At 39.6% G+C, this 16044-nt stretch overlaps 1 protein-coding gene across 1 annotated transcript in view; it reads left to right on the top strand.

Annotated features, from left to right (window-relative positions):
• The window catches only part of OSBPL11 (oxysterol binding protein like 11), a 40613-nt gene extending 24750 nt beyond the window's left edge, over nt 1-15863 (top strand). Inside the window, exons 7-13 of the mRNA XM_027723570.2 lie at nt 1779-1924; nt 3941-4081; nt 5999-6497; nt 8107-8293; nt 11575-11757; nt 12376-12529; nt 13908-15863. Coding sequence (XP_027579371.1) covers nt 1779-1924; nt 3941-4081; nt 5999-6497; nt 8107-8293; nt 11575-11757; nt 12376-12529; nt 13908-13985 — 1388 coding nt within the window. The 3' untranslated portion in view covers nt 13986-15863. The remainder of the gene's footprint in view (nt 1-1778; nt 1925-3940; nt 4082-5998; nt 6498-8106; nt 8294-11574; nt 11758-12375; nt 12530-13907) is intronic.
• The last annotated feature ends 181 nt before the right edge of the window (nt 15864-16044 follow it).

The following is a 16044-nucleotide window of genomic DNA, read 5'->3' as shown; positions in this document are numbered from 1 at the left end:
CTAATAAAATATATACAAGCACTATATAATCTTAGTAGGATCAGAAAAGCAGGGCATCATGCTTCACCTAGACATGACTGAGGTGCAGGAGGAAGTGATGGAGACTTGTCTAACATAACATCAGTTTAAACACAAAGTGGAAAGAAGTATTTTTGAGTCTGTTAAAGTGGTACTTGACTGTGAAGAATGTCTTGGACAAGTGCTTGTCAGGCTTAAAAAACAAGAATTAGAAATTATGTAAGAGTTCTAGTTTGCTATAAATTGTTAGATGACAAAAGCCACCAAAAAAACAAACAGAAGAGTGAAAATACTGCCCCAACACATCAAGATGTATCATGAATCACAAACTTAAAAGATGAACAAGAAAGTTGCAGCTATGAACTTTTTCTAAATTCAACTCAAAAGTGGTGAAATGTACTGGATTGAAAAAAAAAGGTACTTTGTTATCATAAAGGTGAATTGCAGCAACAATTTGCAACTCTTGAGGAACAATGCTAGAAGTAAAGGTTCTAATATAGAGGCAGTGAGTGTGGATTAAGTGCAGCCTAGACTATGCAGTTAGAGATTAGTGTGTTGAAAGTTAAAGCTTAGAAAGCAGGTGTCATGAAGAGGTTTTAAAGATGAGTAAAACCTTTTCAAAAAGATAAGTGTGACAGTGACATTCTGAGCATCTTATTTTTTTACTTCTTTGAAACTTCTGTGTAAATATCTTAAACTGCTCAGGAATTCTTGTTTCTTATTAAGTAACAGATTAATGAGTAATAGACTATGAAAATAAACTACATTACTGTGGGAAAAGTTGTCTTGGCTCAATAGTAAAGCTGGACTTTTTTCCTGCCCCAGTATTTTCCTGGTGGAAATGCTGCTGTTTATCTGAATTAAGCTTACTCTGTCTGTTGTGGTTGAAGATGTGACCTAGTTCCCGGTAACAGGGGTCTGGAAATAAAGGACTGTGTAGGAAGAGGAAACAGACACTTTAATATAGGTTCCCAAGCACAGGGAACTTCTATCTGGTGGTAGAAATTCAGGTTTCCTAGTGATTTCTGTGTTTGCAACACAGTCAAGGTGGTTTGTCAGTTTGTGTATTCTTCAGTAAAAACTGATTGGAATCACCTGTACACTTATTACCCTTTGAAAAAGAATGGAACATTTTTATTATTAATGAGGAACCCTATATGTTCTGATAAATTAGCTGGGAGTAACTGGAGATGCTGGAATCATCAGGTGGGTAATAGCCTTCCAAGTCCTGCAGCCTTTTTTTTTTTTTTTTGACAACTATTATTTATTCAACAGCGTGTGCTTACCTTTTCTGCAGCTGAGAAAAGACAAGCACCTTCTCCAGAGAAAACACTGACAAAAAACCTTCAGCTTTATCTCTTTTTAATGTAGAACTGAGCTGGGTTTGAGAAGCTGATAAGTGAAAAGCAGCTTTTTTTTTTTTGGTACCAGTTAAAGAAAATTGTAAGGGTTACTTAACATTCCTGTGATACTGGGTTCCTCCTGTAGTATCTGATTACACCTTTCATGACACCAACTAGTTTCTCCAGTCCAAGTTGCATGTATTACAGCTCACCAATCGCAGTGTTTGTGCTAATGATCACTGAAGGTGGTGTCTCATTGCACCACCTTTGTTTAGTGGCTGCTGGAGGCATTGGCTGCAGGAGGAGTTGGCTGCTTTCAGCTTATTCCATAAAAAAATAGCTCTTTTTTGAAAAACTGCTGTTTACTGACCTTGCAGAGGATGAGCAAGTTTCAGCGCAAACTTTCTTTTGCTTCAGGAACGACAATCAGTTGGTTGGAACCGAAGATCTCTCTGGCAAACCACTTCAAAAATGGAGCAGCTCAGAATTTCCCAGCAGAGATAAACAAACCAGCATCTGTCAGAGAAGAGCAATCCATTGCAGAGCCCTGCCAGCTAACAAGGGTAAGGTAATGTGAACATCCCATTTCTGTGGGGAACTATTTAGAGGAATATCTGTGAATGTTTCAGTCATGTTATGGGAAAATGATTTAATGACAGTTATTCTCATACTTTTGATTAGCTGTGCTGGAGGAGGAGTGAGTCCAGTTGCAGTAAATGAAACTCTCCACTTGTTTTTTCAACAATTTTTTGCTGCTTTATGTAATTAAACATCAAGTGGAGGGAGCCAGTTGGGATGGTAGTGCAAGGTGTTGAAATAGGCAGTATTGCCTTGCATTTTGATCTAAAACAAGTAAATAATGAAGTGCAAAAAACCTAACTGAAATTCATGACACTCTCAGAATGGGCCCAAGAAGAACTGCCTAAGCAGACAAAAGACAAAATTGCTGGTCTCCAGCTATTACATCTCCCTGTCTTTTTTTTCTAGGTCTTGCTGCATCTGTTTTTCTTAATCTGAACAACTCTCATCACTTGACTTCAGGATGGCTTAATGTATTTGAAATACAGCTACAGTCTGTATCATTATCAGCTACAGTCTGAATCGTTATAACTGACAAAATGGATTTGAATTGCAAAATACTAAAGTAAAAAACCGGCAGGGATTATGATGAAGAACATGTTTTCCTAACTAAGCTAGAAAATCATAATTACATTCTCTTTATGCTAGTTGGTTTCACACAGTTGTTTAGCTGAGACTGTGTCATTGTGAAAAGATAATGTGCTGGTTTATGTCTCTGCAATAGCACTGGGCTGTCTTGGAGTAAAATTGAAATGGAAAATAATTTTTTCAGTTGCTGCAGTTTATAGTTTTTTAAATGGTTCAGAGTAGTTACTATTAAGTTAGAAAAAGAAAAGAAAAGATGAAACAAAGCTAGAAGCTTTCAACTAAATCACATAATTCCTTTCTTCCAATAATTAAGCAAGTTACAGTTTGAGTACTTAATATATACATGGGATATGACTGATGTTATCACTGCCTGTAGGTATTTTCACCTCCCGTAGTTATGATAGCAAACAGCATGGCATCCTTGGAAAGGAGTCACCTTTGTGATACTGCACTTTTCATCAGGATTTGAGTGCTGTGTGAGGGCTTGGCCCCGTGTTTTGGGTAGTTGAGTGTTCATAAATCTGCCTCCAGCCAGGACAGCTGCTCCAGGACAAATGGCTTTGCTTAGGCAGAGGCATATTGCTGCCTTCCTGTGGCATTCAGAGCCTCTCCCTTCTGCATCTGCCTCCCTCCAGCTGTTTGCCCCAGGAGGATGCGGCTCAGAGCCCTAGAAATACCACAGTCCCTTCTGCCTGAAGCGTCTGACTCTCAGCTTGTGGTGTGAGGGTTGTTAAAATGGTGCTGATATAATTTCTACTAATCTGTCTGCTTTAGTTATACAGGCAACCAGCACATGCAGTGTGTGTATGTGTGGGGCTTTGTTGTTGCTTTATAAAACTGCTATAAGTTACTTTTTCCTTCACTGTTAAATACTGGCACTAGCAGCAATATGATAATGCTTGTGAAGAGCAGCTTGTGAGATACCAGGCAGGATGGTAGTCATGTAACTAGGAACTACCATTTGATACAGCCTCTGGAATAATGATGGCAACACTGGAAAGGCTGAAATAGTGTGGAGGTGGAGGGATGTTATTGAGGTGGTTGGAATTTCTGGTAGTTTTTGCATTGCTGTTTCTGTGTATGTGCTAGATGCTTGCCATTCTGTGAGCTCATAAAACTTACAGGAAAACAGGTCATGATTTCTTTTAACTTTTTTTTTCATGACCCATTGTGGGAGGTGATGAGAAATCTTAGCCTGTATCCTCGAGATGGAATCTGCAATGAGTTATCTTAATATCCCTTCAAATTCTTCAGCAGTTGTTTATCTTGTGAATAGATTCTGTTGTGTAGCTCTCTGCAGGGGTTTATTTAGTCTCTTTTCATACATGGACAGTTAAATACAATCTGAAGTCCTTTTTGAATACTCTCTGGCCAGTCACATCTTTGAGCTGAGTTTATGGCTCTTATTCCAGGAACCTGAAGAAATAAATCCAGATGAGGAGCTGGAGGATATCTGTGATGATAAAGAAGATGATCTAGGAGCGGTGGAAGAGCAGCGCAGTGTTATCTTGCATCTCTTGTCTCAGCTGAAACTTGGCATGGACTTAACAAGAGTAAGTATAACTGAAGTGTGAAGACTGGCTGCAGTAAAAGTGAAGTGTCATTTTAAACTCAGCTTCTATATTGAACAATGTTGTGTTTTATATTAAATTGTGTCCTGTAGCAACTTCAGGTCCCAAGATGTGATGTCCTAGTTTGAGGTAGGTTTAAGAGAAATGGGCCGAGGAGGTGGATTTTCTTTAATGCAACTGACAATATCTTTTCTACTACCTTTTCTTTGTGTTTTCTACTGTGGTTTTGTTGCCTTTCCTGTAATGGCCTGGTTTTTTTCCCTGTGATTGCACCTGAGTTTTTCTTGCTGTTTTCTGCAGCCTTCTCATATTTTTCTTTCTGCTTTCCTTCCTTGATCTCTTTTCTGTCTTGATAATGCTTTTTCACTTGCATAAGCCTACAGCTGTATTCATGCTACTTCTGAAAAGAAGTTTTCTTTTTGGTTCCTCGTTATTGATCCTCAGACACTTTGCTGTTCTCATTTCTGTGTTTACTTACAAGCAGACACAGAAAAATTAACACTGGAGAGAACTGGACTTGACACTTAAGTGCAAATATCAAAAGCAAGCAGCTTGGAAAAATTAACACTCATTTCCTACTAGACAACTTGGGCAGCAAATCTGGGAGAATCAGGCTGCTACCAGCTTAAGTTCAATTCAGTCCTGTAAAGATTTCTTACCATAAGCACTAGGCGCTTTTAAAGAAAAAATGGATTTTAGAGTGCCATGGAATGAGGAAAACACTCTCTTGGAGTTATTTTTTGAAGCTATTTTTGGGCACTAGCTACATAGCCCCTAGAAACACTTGTATTGGGCAGCTTACATTTCACAACTTGAGAGGGGAAAAAAAGGTGGTATGAACAGGCTCTGCTGTTTGTGGCTCAAACTTAAACCCTTGCTGCTTAACCAGGAATTGATTACGTCATTATTTCACTTATATTGAAGATTGGATTTGGGATAACTTTTTCTCTTAGTTGGAACAAATTGTCAAGCCCATCTCCCAGTTGTGACTTGTGGCTGTGTATAATGTCTTTAGTTCAGAGCAGGCAGAGTATCAGGGTACTGAAGTGAAAATCCACTTTAATACTCCAGGTTGGTGTTGCAACAACATGGCAAGTGTATTCAGTTTAACAGGCATGTTTATTAAGAGTTTTAGGTGTGTGCTCTTTCTCTTTGAGTGCAGCTGATTTAAATGGGTTGTCTTGATGTCATGGTTGAGACACCCTGTATTGCTGCTTACAGTAGTTAGTTATGTGGAGTTAGTTCCCACTACAGGGAAGGAAAAGGCTGATGATACCCACAGCCTCTCACTCCACAGTATTGCTCTTGGCTCAGCAAAGGACAGAACTGCTATTTTTTGTAGTGGTGAATGTAACTGGGAAAGTATAAGGTGCCTCTGCTCAGAGGTACAGGATCAACCTATACTATGCTACTTCTCATGGATGCTTGTTTTAGTTGCTGTGGTGAGAGAGATTCTGCAAGCTCTCCAGAGCTGGCATAGCTTCGCTGCTTTTCTCTCAATTAGACAAATCCTCTCCTAACCTCTGTTCTGAACCTTCCTTGCTATAGTTTGAGTTCTTTCATGCTTGTTTTCTCCTCCACAGACATATGGGACACATTATCTCTTTGCAGCTGTTATATGTTTTGTCTTTTTAGGTTGTTTTTATTTACTGATGCTCAGTCCCTTTCAACATCTTTAGTCCTAATAGTACTCACTGGGCTTTTTTGCCTCGCAAATTGCATTTCTGGAACCTCTGATCACTGTACTTTGCTCACATCTTACAAGAGGGACAAGAAAGTTCAGTCTGAATGTGTGGTGTCCAAAACAGGACAGAATCCTCCTCTCAGGAACTTCCCTTATAAAATGCCTGTCTCTTCTGTTTTACTTACTAGAGCCTTCTGGGTTTTCTTTTATTCCAGGTGGTTCTTCCCACATTTATTTTGGAGAAGCGGTCGCTGTTGGAGATGTACGCAGACTTCATGTCCCATCCGGATCTCTTCATCGCAATCACGAACGGCACCACCCCCGAGGAGAGGATGATCCGCTTTGTTGAGTATTATCTCACCTCGTTCCACGAGGGCCGCAAAGGAGCCATTGCAAAGAAACCCTACAATCCCATCATCGGGGAGACGTTCCACTGCTCCTGGAGGATGCCGAAGAGCGATGTAGCTGCTGATGCCAGCAGTAACTTCCCTGCTCACTCCCCCTCGGAGCAAGTAAATCTGTCTAAAGATGTGGAAGGCCAAGCAGAACTGGACTACTATACAGTAAAATTTGTAGCCGAGCAAGTGTCCCACCATCCTCCTGTCTCAGGGTTCTATGCTGAGTGTGTAGAGAGAAAGATGTGTGTCAATGCCCACGTCTGGACAAAAAGCAAATTCTTAGGAATGTCAATAGGAGTGACAATGGTTGGTGAGGGTAAGTGTAACTTCTGTCTTTTATTCATTTTAGAAGGTTGTTAAAATATTAGTTTGATAGCAGATTTGATGTTATATTCCTCTGGTAGGGGAATACTGCTTGGTAGTTTTGTTTCAAAGACTTCAAAAAAACTATAATAATCTGCTTGCAAAAGATGTGAGTGGGTTTTTAGATTTTTTTTTTTTCCACATACTTCTGGTTTTCCTCTAATCTCTGTGATCTGCAAGACTTAATATGTAATCATTGGTGATGTCTTCCTTTATTTTTACTGTTTGCGTATTACAGAAGTTACTACAAGTCATCATTATAAACAGCAAATTTTCATACGGGGTGGAAAAATAGATAGGTTTATGCTTTGCCAAAAATCAGGATTATATTTGGAAATAAAATTTTGACTTTTAAACCAAAGGGCAGTTACTGTGATGTAAACTGATATTTATGAATAAATTTGCATCAGACATTTGTTAAGTAGAAGTGTTGCTACATCTCCCTGTATTGCTGTTAATGTATCTTACTATGCACGTTTTGATTTTCTTTAACTAGAAAAATTGGATCCTTTGGGGACAGAGAAGGGTAACTGCCCTTTAACTGTAATTTCCCTTTAGTACTAGTATTTACTGCAAGAGATGAGACAGCCTCTCCCATTCTGTGTCCCCTGTGTATATTGCCCAGTAACTGGGGATTCCAGGCCCTTTCATGTAAACTACGCACCGGACAAGGGAATGACCAAGGGAATGGCAGGGGATGTGGAAGGCACATCTCGATGCTTTGGCTGTACCAGGTAATCTCAGAAGCTGATATCTCCTCTAGGGCCTTTCTCAAATCAGATTATACATTTTCCGAATTTCTCGTGTTGTTCCTACTGATGTCAGGCGCCCCAGTGATCCTGTGCTCCAGAGGCACAGACTGAGGCAGGCAGCAGCCAGGTGTTGTGCTACAGTCTTGTGATGGCAAGAGGTGCACCTTGTGGTTTTGTTTTTTGTTTTTTTTTTTAATAGGAATGACACAAACCAACATATCTTAAAACTCAAAGAAAAATTCTACTATTTTATGAGATTCTTGACATTTATTGCAAAAGTTACTGTCAGGCAAGAGTTGGGTTTATCTTGGCAGAGGTGTGGTAAAGAGAGTTGTCTCTGCTACCTGCCTTCAGATAGGGTAAGATGTATTACAGGGAGGTAAAACGGGAGTATTAGCCTTCCTCAGGATCTGCAGTTCAGGGAATTCATTTGTTATTTCCTTTTGTCAGTGCAAGTCTTGTCTTGCTGTGCTCCAGAGCCATCAGTAAGAGAGTGACCAGCCCTTTTACGTACTACTGAGGAGTGTGTGCACAGCACAGTATTGTGCTTTATGGAGCAATATTGCTGGGATAAGTGTTTTTTCTCCAAAAGAAACATAAGTGCATGTTACTCAGGTTAGTACTTTCAGGAAAATGCTTGTATTTAGAATCTACTAAATGTCACTTTTTTGGTTTTTTTAAATTTTATTTTATATTTTGGTGTGAGGGGCTGTGAGGAAAAGTAGTCAGAAGTTGGATTGACTATGTTTCAAAAACCTGGCCTTTTCTGAAATGATGCTGATTCAGGGATTCTTGTATTTCTCCACACAGGCATCCTAAGTCTCTTGGAACATGGGGAAGAATACACGTTCTCTCTGCCCTGTGCATACGCTCGGTCAATTTTAACTGTTCCCTGGGTAGAACTGGGAGGAAAAGTCAGCATAAACTGTGCAAAGACTGGGTATTCTGCAAGTATTAACTTCCACACCAAACCCTTCTACGGTGGCAAATTGCATCGGTGAGAATGTTTGTTTGTTTGAATCGAGATTGATCTCACTGTCTTAAAGGGTTACATGTTGTTTGCAACATGCATTGTAAGTGCACTGCAGGGATCATTGTCTTAGGATTTCTGTGTAAGAAACTTTAGACTATCAAGTTTTAAGCAGCTTATAGAAAGTCTCTAGGTAAAATTACCTTTTCTGAAGACAAAAGTGGTAATTCTTTTAATGGTAGTTCTTCACTTGTATGCATGTTTTGAAACTTAACAGGTAAATGAAAGAAGATCCAGGGGAAATTTGTTTGGGGTTGCTTCTAGCAAATACTAGAAGTGTCTGCACAGTTGGTGCAAAAGGGGTTTTTTTGACATTTTGTAGTAAGACTGCTGCAGATTACTCTTGTGCTAATATAGACAATTAACTGAGGAAGGAACAAATTGGGTGGTAGTAACACAAAGAATCCAGAGCATTTTGCACTCTGCTGTTTGCTGAATCGTGTTTATTTAAATAATGTTGGAGATCATAATATGAAATATGTAACAGCTTAGGACATCAGAATTTCTTAGATGTGGGTTTCTCTCTCAGGTTGCAAAAAATCAGCAGTCTTCTCTAAATCATTTTTCCTTAAACAGTAGAGTAAGGCTGTATTTGTTGCTTAAAGAATACAAAAAACTTCACCTTGCCCCATAAATTCCCATACCTGCCTGGAATTTAACTTGGAAGTATAGCTCCCCTGTCCCAATGGCAGCTGGAGAACTGAAGCTTTCATGTAATTCTGTTTCACTTGATGCAATTTGAAAGTGACACGCCGTTTGGAATTTTTTTCCATTGATTACAATGTATCTTCCACCTTGGGATAGCTCCTCTTGTGCCATAAAAAATGAGTGATGGGATGTAATTTTACTTCAGTGATTTAATTTTGGAAACTGTTTTGTTATTTGTCTCTCTGAAATTAGTCACAGATGTAGAGGCTTTTTAAAGAGAGATCTGTTCAAGGTACTGCAACTATTGAAAATTTGACATGGTGATGATTGGACATTGCCAAAAGAATCTCTTGATGGGGAAGCAGCAGTGTTGTCATGGTTACCCAGAGTGCAAGTGAGTTGCTATGGCAATGGTATAGATTTTTTTTTTTTGTAGAGTGACCCTTCTTGTTAGACCTCAGCTGGATATTGGCTCCTTGGTCCTGTACCTCTTTAACTGGATGAAATAGAGGATAATGATAACGAACAGCTAGACATATATCAGTCACGCCAAGCTTACAAATAACTGCTACCAGATTTTTATCACTAGTACTAGTTCAGGCAGATACTATGGTCTGCAATGCTGGGAATGGATGTGTGTCACAGAGCAAAGCAACTTAGAGAAATACAAGTTGTAATGAGAGTTTAATGGAGCAGGTCAACACTGCACCTTAGTAGTGAGTGATACAGCTTTGTTTACTTCAAGCTGAGCAGAGACAGTGATTTTATGATTGATGTTAAAATACTAGATGTCAGTATTGCGTTGTTACCACACAATGCTTGGAAAAAATCAAGTCTTAAAATTGTGAAGATGTAATTGCAGTCAGACTGGGCTGGTCTCTGGCATCCTGTGGATTCAGGCTGTTCGTGGAACTCTTGGGAGGAGAACAGGGACTCCACCTCGTGTAGTAGCTTTGGTGAGGTTTGGAAGTCGCAGAATGAAAAGCAGCACAGAATGAAGGCTGCTTGCTTGTCACTTCTCTTTCAGTTGGTTTCAATAATTGTTAGTGCTTGTTAACTTCCACAAAAAACAAAAATTGTAAATGTGCTTTTATTCTTAAAATGATGAATCTTAAATTTTTGTGATGGAAAACTGTGTGTGAGCAGCACATATTTATCAGTCTGTTTGGGATTTTTTAAAGATATTTCTAGTGAGGTTAAATTAGGTTTAAGCTGCTGGACCATGATGTGGCAGAAGTCCTGGCTGCTGCCTCTTGCTGTGAGCTGGCTGTGAGCTTTCCCCGCTTGCCCCAGAGATTCCCTGCAGCTCTGATTTGACTGGCATCCAGTGTCTCTGTGCTGAAAGGTCTGACCTGTTATCCTTGTTTTGTTGCTTGAGAGATTAATTTCTCTATTTTGATGCCAGGTCAGTGCAGATACATCAGGGAGTGACCGGTGCGTGTGGAGGAAGGGAATTGGGATTGGTGTTCTGTGCTCCCTTCTTCCTCTGAGTGTGGCACCACACACAGGGTGGGAGCACAGAAGTGCTGCTTTCCTGCTCTCCTGTATGTAGTTGTGGTGTGCAAGTCAGCTGTTCCTAGCTGCTCAGTATAGAAGTGTGGAAGGAGATGTAGCCTGTGCTTTTTGTGTGTGATGATGAAATGCAGGAAGGGGAGCTGGAGAGTGGTGTATTTTAGGGTGCTTGGGTACAGGTAATTGCAGTTTAATTGGAGCTGGAGATAGTGTCCTTTGTGAATCCTGCAGCTCCTTACAACTGAGAACATCTCAAATCTGGTTTGCATAATGTGCAAACCCTTTTGATTCTTTGTTTCTAGGAGAAAAGTTCTGTTTGAGGGTGGTAATTTGCTTGCTGAGAAGTGCTCCACAACTGGGTCAGGATGGAGTGGGTGTCAGAAGGTCTTTGGACAGGTCTTGATGTTGAGGAGAAAAATGTGCATCAGTGTGTAATTATGGTGATACTTGAGCACTGTGCAGCACCTTGAATGAAATAGTGCATGTTAGAAAGACATTTTTCCTATCTTGTTATTGGCAGAGGTTTCTGTGGATGAGACAGGAAACAAAAGGAGTTCTCCTGATTCCTAGTTTCCTACCTTGTTCTTCTGCCTTTATGTGTCTGCTGCTTATATGAGCAACATAAAAACGAGACCACCTACATATGGAGAACATTGAAATATAAACATTCGAGATAAAGTGCCAGCAGGTCATGAGATATATTCTTGCTAGAAAGTTTAATTTTTATTAAAAGAAGTCTGAACTATGTACCTGTGATGTGATGTTTCAAGTGGCAATGATCAACTTCTTGTTACATGTGAACCGGCCTGTGTTAGTTTCTTTTTCATTTTCAATTCCCTTAAAAGGTTTGAAATAAGCTTAAGGTGAAGCCAAAAATGGAGTTTCCTGGGTAACCTGAGGAGAACTAGAGCAGTGAGTGAAAGTCACTTTGCTCTTTCAGCTTCTCCATGCAAATGAAATTCAAGGAACTAACGTTTTTCAAGGCAATGTGGCAAGTTTGCAAACTCATTCAGGATTGAGTGATTATGCAACTAAGAGTCCTCAGGTGTCTTTGGACATGGCCTTTTAAAACCAAATTTCTTTGCTAGAGTCACGGGTGAAGTGAAGCAGAACGCAACGAACACGGTGGTGTGCAGAGTGCAGGGGGAGTGGAACAGTGTGCTTGAGTTCACCTACAGCAACGGGGAGACAAAATACGTGGACTTGACAAAACTGACTGTGACAAGAAAACGAGTCCGGCCCCTGGAGAAGCAAGGACCCTTTGAATCTAGGTAGAGTATGTGCTTGCTCGTGCCTGATCCTTTTTGCCCTAAGCAGTCTGGTGAGTGCCTTAGGAAAACCTGCAAATGTAGAAATTATTTGTGCATAGTGCTTAGCAGCAGCGATCTTAATTTTTCATGCTTTTAAAAATAAAAGTCAAGAGTACAGAAAAAAAGTGCAAAAACCAAGCGCAGGCACATAGTTGTTTATCTTGTCTCTTATTCATGAACAGATGTTTTTTTGAGTTCACAAAGTGCCTGCTAGAACAGAGCCTCCTTATATTTTTTGTTTTTAACCGTCAGCTGCACAGCAGGGCAGCTCCTGACAAAGGACATCCTCACAAGAAACTGCTTGTTGAATAACATTTCCATAGCAGGTTTAAAGGGTTCGCAAACAGACATTAGATTGGCACTGCCAAAACCTCAGAGCCACTCCTACCTGCTCCCAGTTGCTGGCATAGCCGTGAGCCCTTACCTGCACAACAGCATCGCACTCGGACCTGGGCTGGTTTTCACGTGTAAGGGGAGGAAATGCTCCTGTTCTGAGAGAACTGCTTGCAGTGATCCTGTAGTTCAAGGGGACAGGCTAAGGAAACTTTTGAACAGTAAAGTTACCCATTTGTTTTGCAGGAGGCTGTGGCAGCATGTGACAGAGTCTCTGCGGGATGGAGACATTGATAAGGCTACAGAGCACAAGCGAGCCCTTGAAGAACGACAGAGGAACGAAGAGAGACTTCGTGCTGAAACAGAAACACCGTGGTGTACTAAATACTTCCTTAAAGATGTAAGTTCCCAAGCATTTAGCTGTTGATGAAGACAGGAGCAGATCTATTATGCAAGCAGGTGCACACGTGTGTTTGTGTCCTGTCCGAATAGAGAATTTGGCCTTAGATCTTCTAGTTTAGGTCCATGAGATCCATAGGAGTAAGGTAACTAAAGACTCCTAAACACGTAAAGGTGTGACTTTATTCTTCACTTCCCAAACACTTTGATTCTGTGATTCCCTTGCATCAAAATGTTTGCCTGTTTTGTGGTCCGGTTTCCTTTACCAAGCACACAGAAAACAGCTTTGCATATAGATGTTTAAGTAGAGTGTAACAGTAAGTATCCAAAGAAAATGATCAGTAGTACTAATTTTGCCTAGGCTGTGTGTGTATGTACCCAGCATATTGCTAGAAAGAGTGAACATGAGTTTATTCTCAACTTTGCACTAATTTTTTTGTTCTTCTACATTAGATTTTGGATATAGCTTATTTGTGGCTTAGCCTGTACTTCAACAATGTTAGTAGCAATAATATAGTAAGATTTAACAAGGTGAACTGCAGCCTCCCTAGGAGGATTGGGGGTTGCTGGTATGATAACTTTAAAACAGGCTTTTCTTGTGGTCCAGGTGATGAGATCCTGTTGTGTGGAGAGCTTTGTTGAGCCCTTTGCAAGAGGGGAGAACTTGACTGAAACTTATGCTGTAGGAGTTTAGATTCTCCTTACAATTACAGCTTTATCTGTAACACAGCAGTAATGTAATTACACCTTCTTCTTCCCATATCTATGATTTAGTAAGGGTTTAGAACATAGTCCAAAAAGTTTCTTTTTCTTGGCTTTCTTCCAGTTCTGTTTTGTAAGGTTCAGGACTATCTGTTAGCTCCAATAAAGGTTTATGTTCTCTAAAGCTGTGTTAGTGTAATTAACTCAGACTTACATAGTTGTATTGTTAGTATCCAGATTTAGAAAAGATGAAATTCTGTTGCTAACCCAAGACACAGATGTACTCAGAAAATGTTTAAACTTAATCCTGAGCTACTTCATTTCTACATGAGCAGTTGGTCTGTGTTAGAGCTGACAATCCTGGGTAACTGCCTCTCTGCTGGCTGCTTATTTGGCTTCTTAAAGTAATTTGGATCATGGAGTGGAGAAGAGTGGCTCTTTGGGTTAATTACAAGTGCAGTCGACTCCCAGAGAGTGCTGTGGCTCGGCAAGAGCCTGCACGTGTTCTGAAGTAGTGTCAGAAGCCTGCAGCGTTCACCTCTGTGCCTTAGTCTGTGGAGTTGAAGGTATAAGCTATGTCCCTCTGGTTTTCACAGTTATCAGCCTAATAGTTATGTGAAGGGAATTCTCTCAGGGCAGTGTCTTTATTATAACCATGTTTTCTCTTCAAATTGCAGGGAGATGGCTGGGTTTATCATAAACCCCTGTGGAAAACAGTCTCTGCCGCACAAACTCAGCAAACAGACACTAACTAGAAAAAAAAAACTGCTTTAAGATGAGTTTTCTGATTTTCCTCTCCTTTTCCTCTGTCTCTCAAAACACAGTAATCACACTGAGTGTCCCCTTTTTATGTAATTGTGCAAGTTTAAATGAGCGTAAAGAAATAACTATACTAGGGCACTTTAAAGCTATTTAAAAAAAGGTAAAAATCCAAGTTGTAGAGACAAACTTGGCAGGTACATTCAACCACCTTGTTTTTTGTATGACCCAAGAGATTTTATCTGCATTGTGTAAGATTCTTCTAAGTAGATCTGATTGCAAAAGCTGCCTAAGAGAAGAGAGACCTGTTGGATTTTGGAGTGACATATGAACTCTTTTGGAATCTGCATCAAGCCCTTTAATAACTGAAACCTTCTCAGTACCCATGTAGACAATAGCAACAAAATATTGCTGCTTTTATGCCCAGTAATTAACCTTCTTGGCGAAAACTGGAGGGGTGTTTGGAAGATGTGCCCGAAATCAGTATTAAGAAACAGCTGGATCGTGACGACCTTTTCTTCGGAGAGAACGTGTGCATGCATTGGAGGAACATGGAATATATGTAGAAACTACTTTTCTTTTTTATGGATTTATAAAAGCAATTAGACGTGTAACCATGGAGAAATTTTTCCTCTGAAACGTTTTAATATACTTGAAATAATTGACTTGAATTGGAAAAGTAATTTGAACACTTTTCAACTCTAATTTTATTAAATCTCTTTGAGTGACTGATTTTTCTCAAGTTATAAAGTAATGAGGTTTGGCCTGTTTTTTTTCTCCTCCAACTTCTCTTCCCGAGGACTAAGGCTTTCAAAATGAACAGAAAATGTACAATTTTTGTATTTAAATTTTTCTGCCCATCTAATCATCTCAGAGATGAAGTATCAGTGTTAAAAACTGTCCTTTGGATTGTTTTGGTTTATTTCCTGTGGTGTTGTTCAGAGCAAAGCAGTGAAATGTGACCTTGAATACATGGACTGTAGGTCTTGATTTTTCATCTTACCATAAAAACAAAAAACCAAACAACTGATTATGCTGAGGACTGGGTATTGATTTGAAACACAATCAGATATCAGGAAACTGTATTCAGGTACAAACATCCTTTTTTTTTAATAACTATTTTATTGAAGTCTAAGAATTGCTGGCAATTAAGAATAGTACTTATTATGGCTTTCGTTATTGTTGTAACTACAAGCTACCTTAATTTTTCCAACAGTGGTGCCTTACTCTGTTTTTTCTTCTGATGTAGTCTTCCAATCAGTGTATATAACATTATCTGCCACTTCCCAGCCATTGCAATGGCTGCACCTGATCCAGCATCGTGAGAACTCACAAGTGTGTGATCTGGTAAGATGTTTTCCATTAGGAGATGCAAGTGTAAGAATGCATCAGAAGGTTTAAATAACCATGTTAACTTTCAACACAAACTGTAAATCATGCAAAAAAAAAAAAAAAGGAGTTGGGTTTATGCACAACTGTTTTGATCCTCTTGTACATTTTTTTTTTTTTTTGCTGTGAAATGCACTGAGATCTCAATGCGAGTCATAGTCCGTTTGTGAGAAGTGGGGGGGGATAATAAAGCTACAAAATGATTCATTTGTTCTGTCTGCTTTCCTAGAGATCAGGTGACTGGAAAGAGTAGGTTGTTATTATCTTTTACGCTGGAGATCTGTCTGGGCTTTCCTTGGTCCCAAAAGTGGGATATTTTGGCACTGTGTGCTCAAGTAGGAACTATATTCTCCAGCAGAAGAATGTTTTAGGCCCTACTTGTCTTATTTGTGACATTCTTTCCAACCATCCTGTTATGATAGTTTTGGATATCCACTGTGCATTTTCATGTTTAACCAGGAATAAAAATAAAAATTAAAACAGTAGGATTAGTTCCTCCTTGTTTCTGGATCTGTGGCATATTTGGGGTACACTCCTAGCCTATTCCAGGATTTGGGGTAGGAATCATAGTGTAACATGAATTTCTTCCATGGTTTGTTGGTACCTGCACCAAACTGGGGGTGGTAGAGAAACAAAATAAATATATGTTTCATAGTTATTTTATCT

The sequence above is a fragment of the Pipra filicauda genome, unplaced genomic scaffold (assembly GCF_003945595.2).
Source record: "Pipra filicauda isolate LSUMZ 115617 unplaced genomic scaffold, ASM394559v2 scaffold10_size6260569_pilon, whole genome shotgun sequence".
In the NCBI taxonomy this organism is placed as follows: domain Eukaryota; kingdom Metazoa; phylum Chordata; class Aves; order Passeriformes; family Pipridae; genus Pipra; species Pipra filicauda.
The sequence above is the reverse complement of the archived record's forward strand: the minus strand, read 5'-3'. Positions and strand labels throughout refer to the sequence as shown.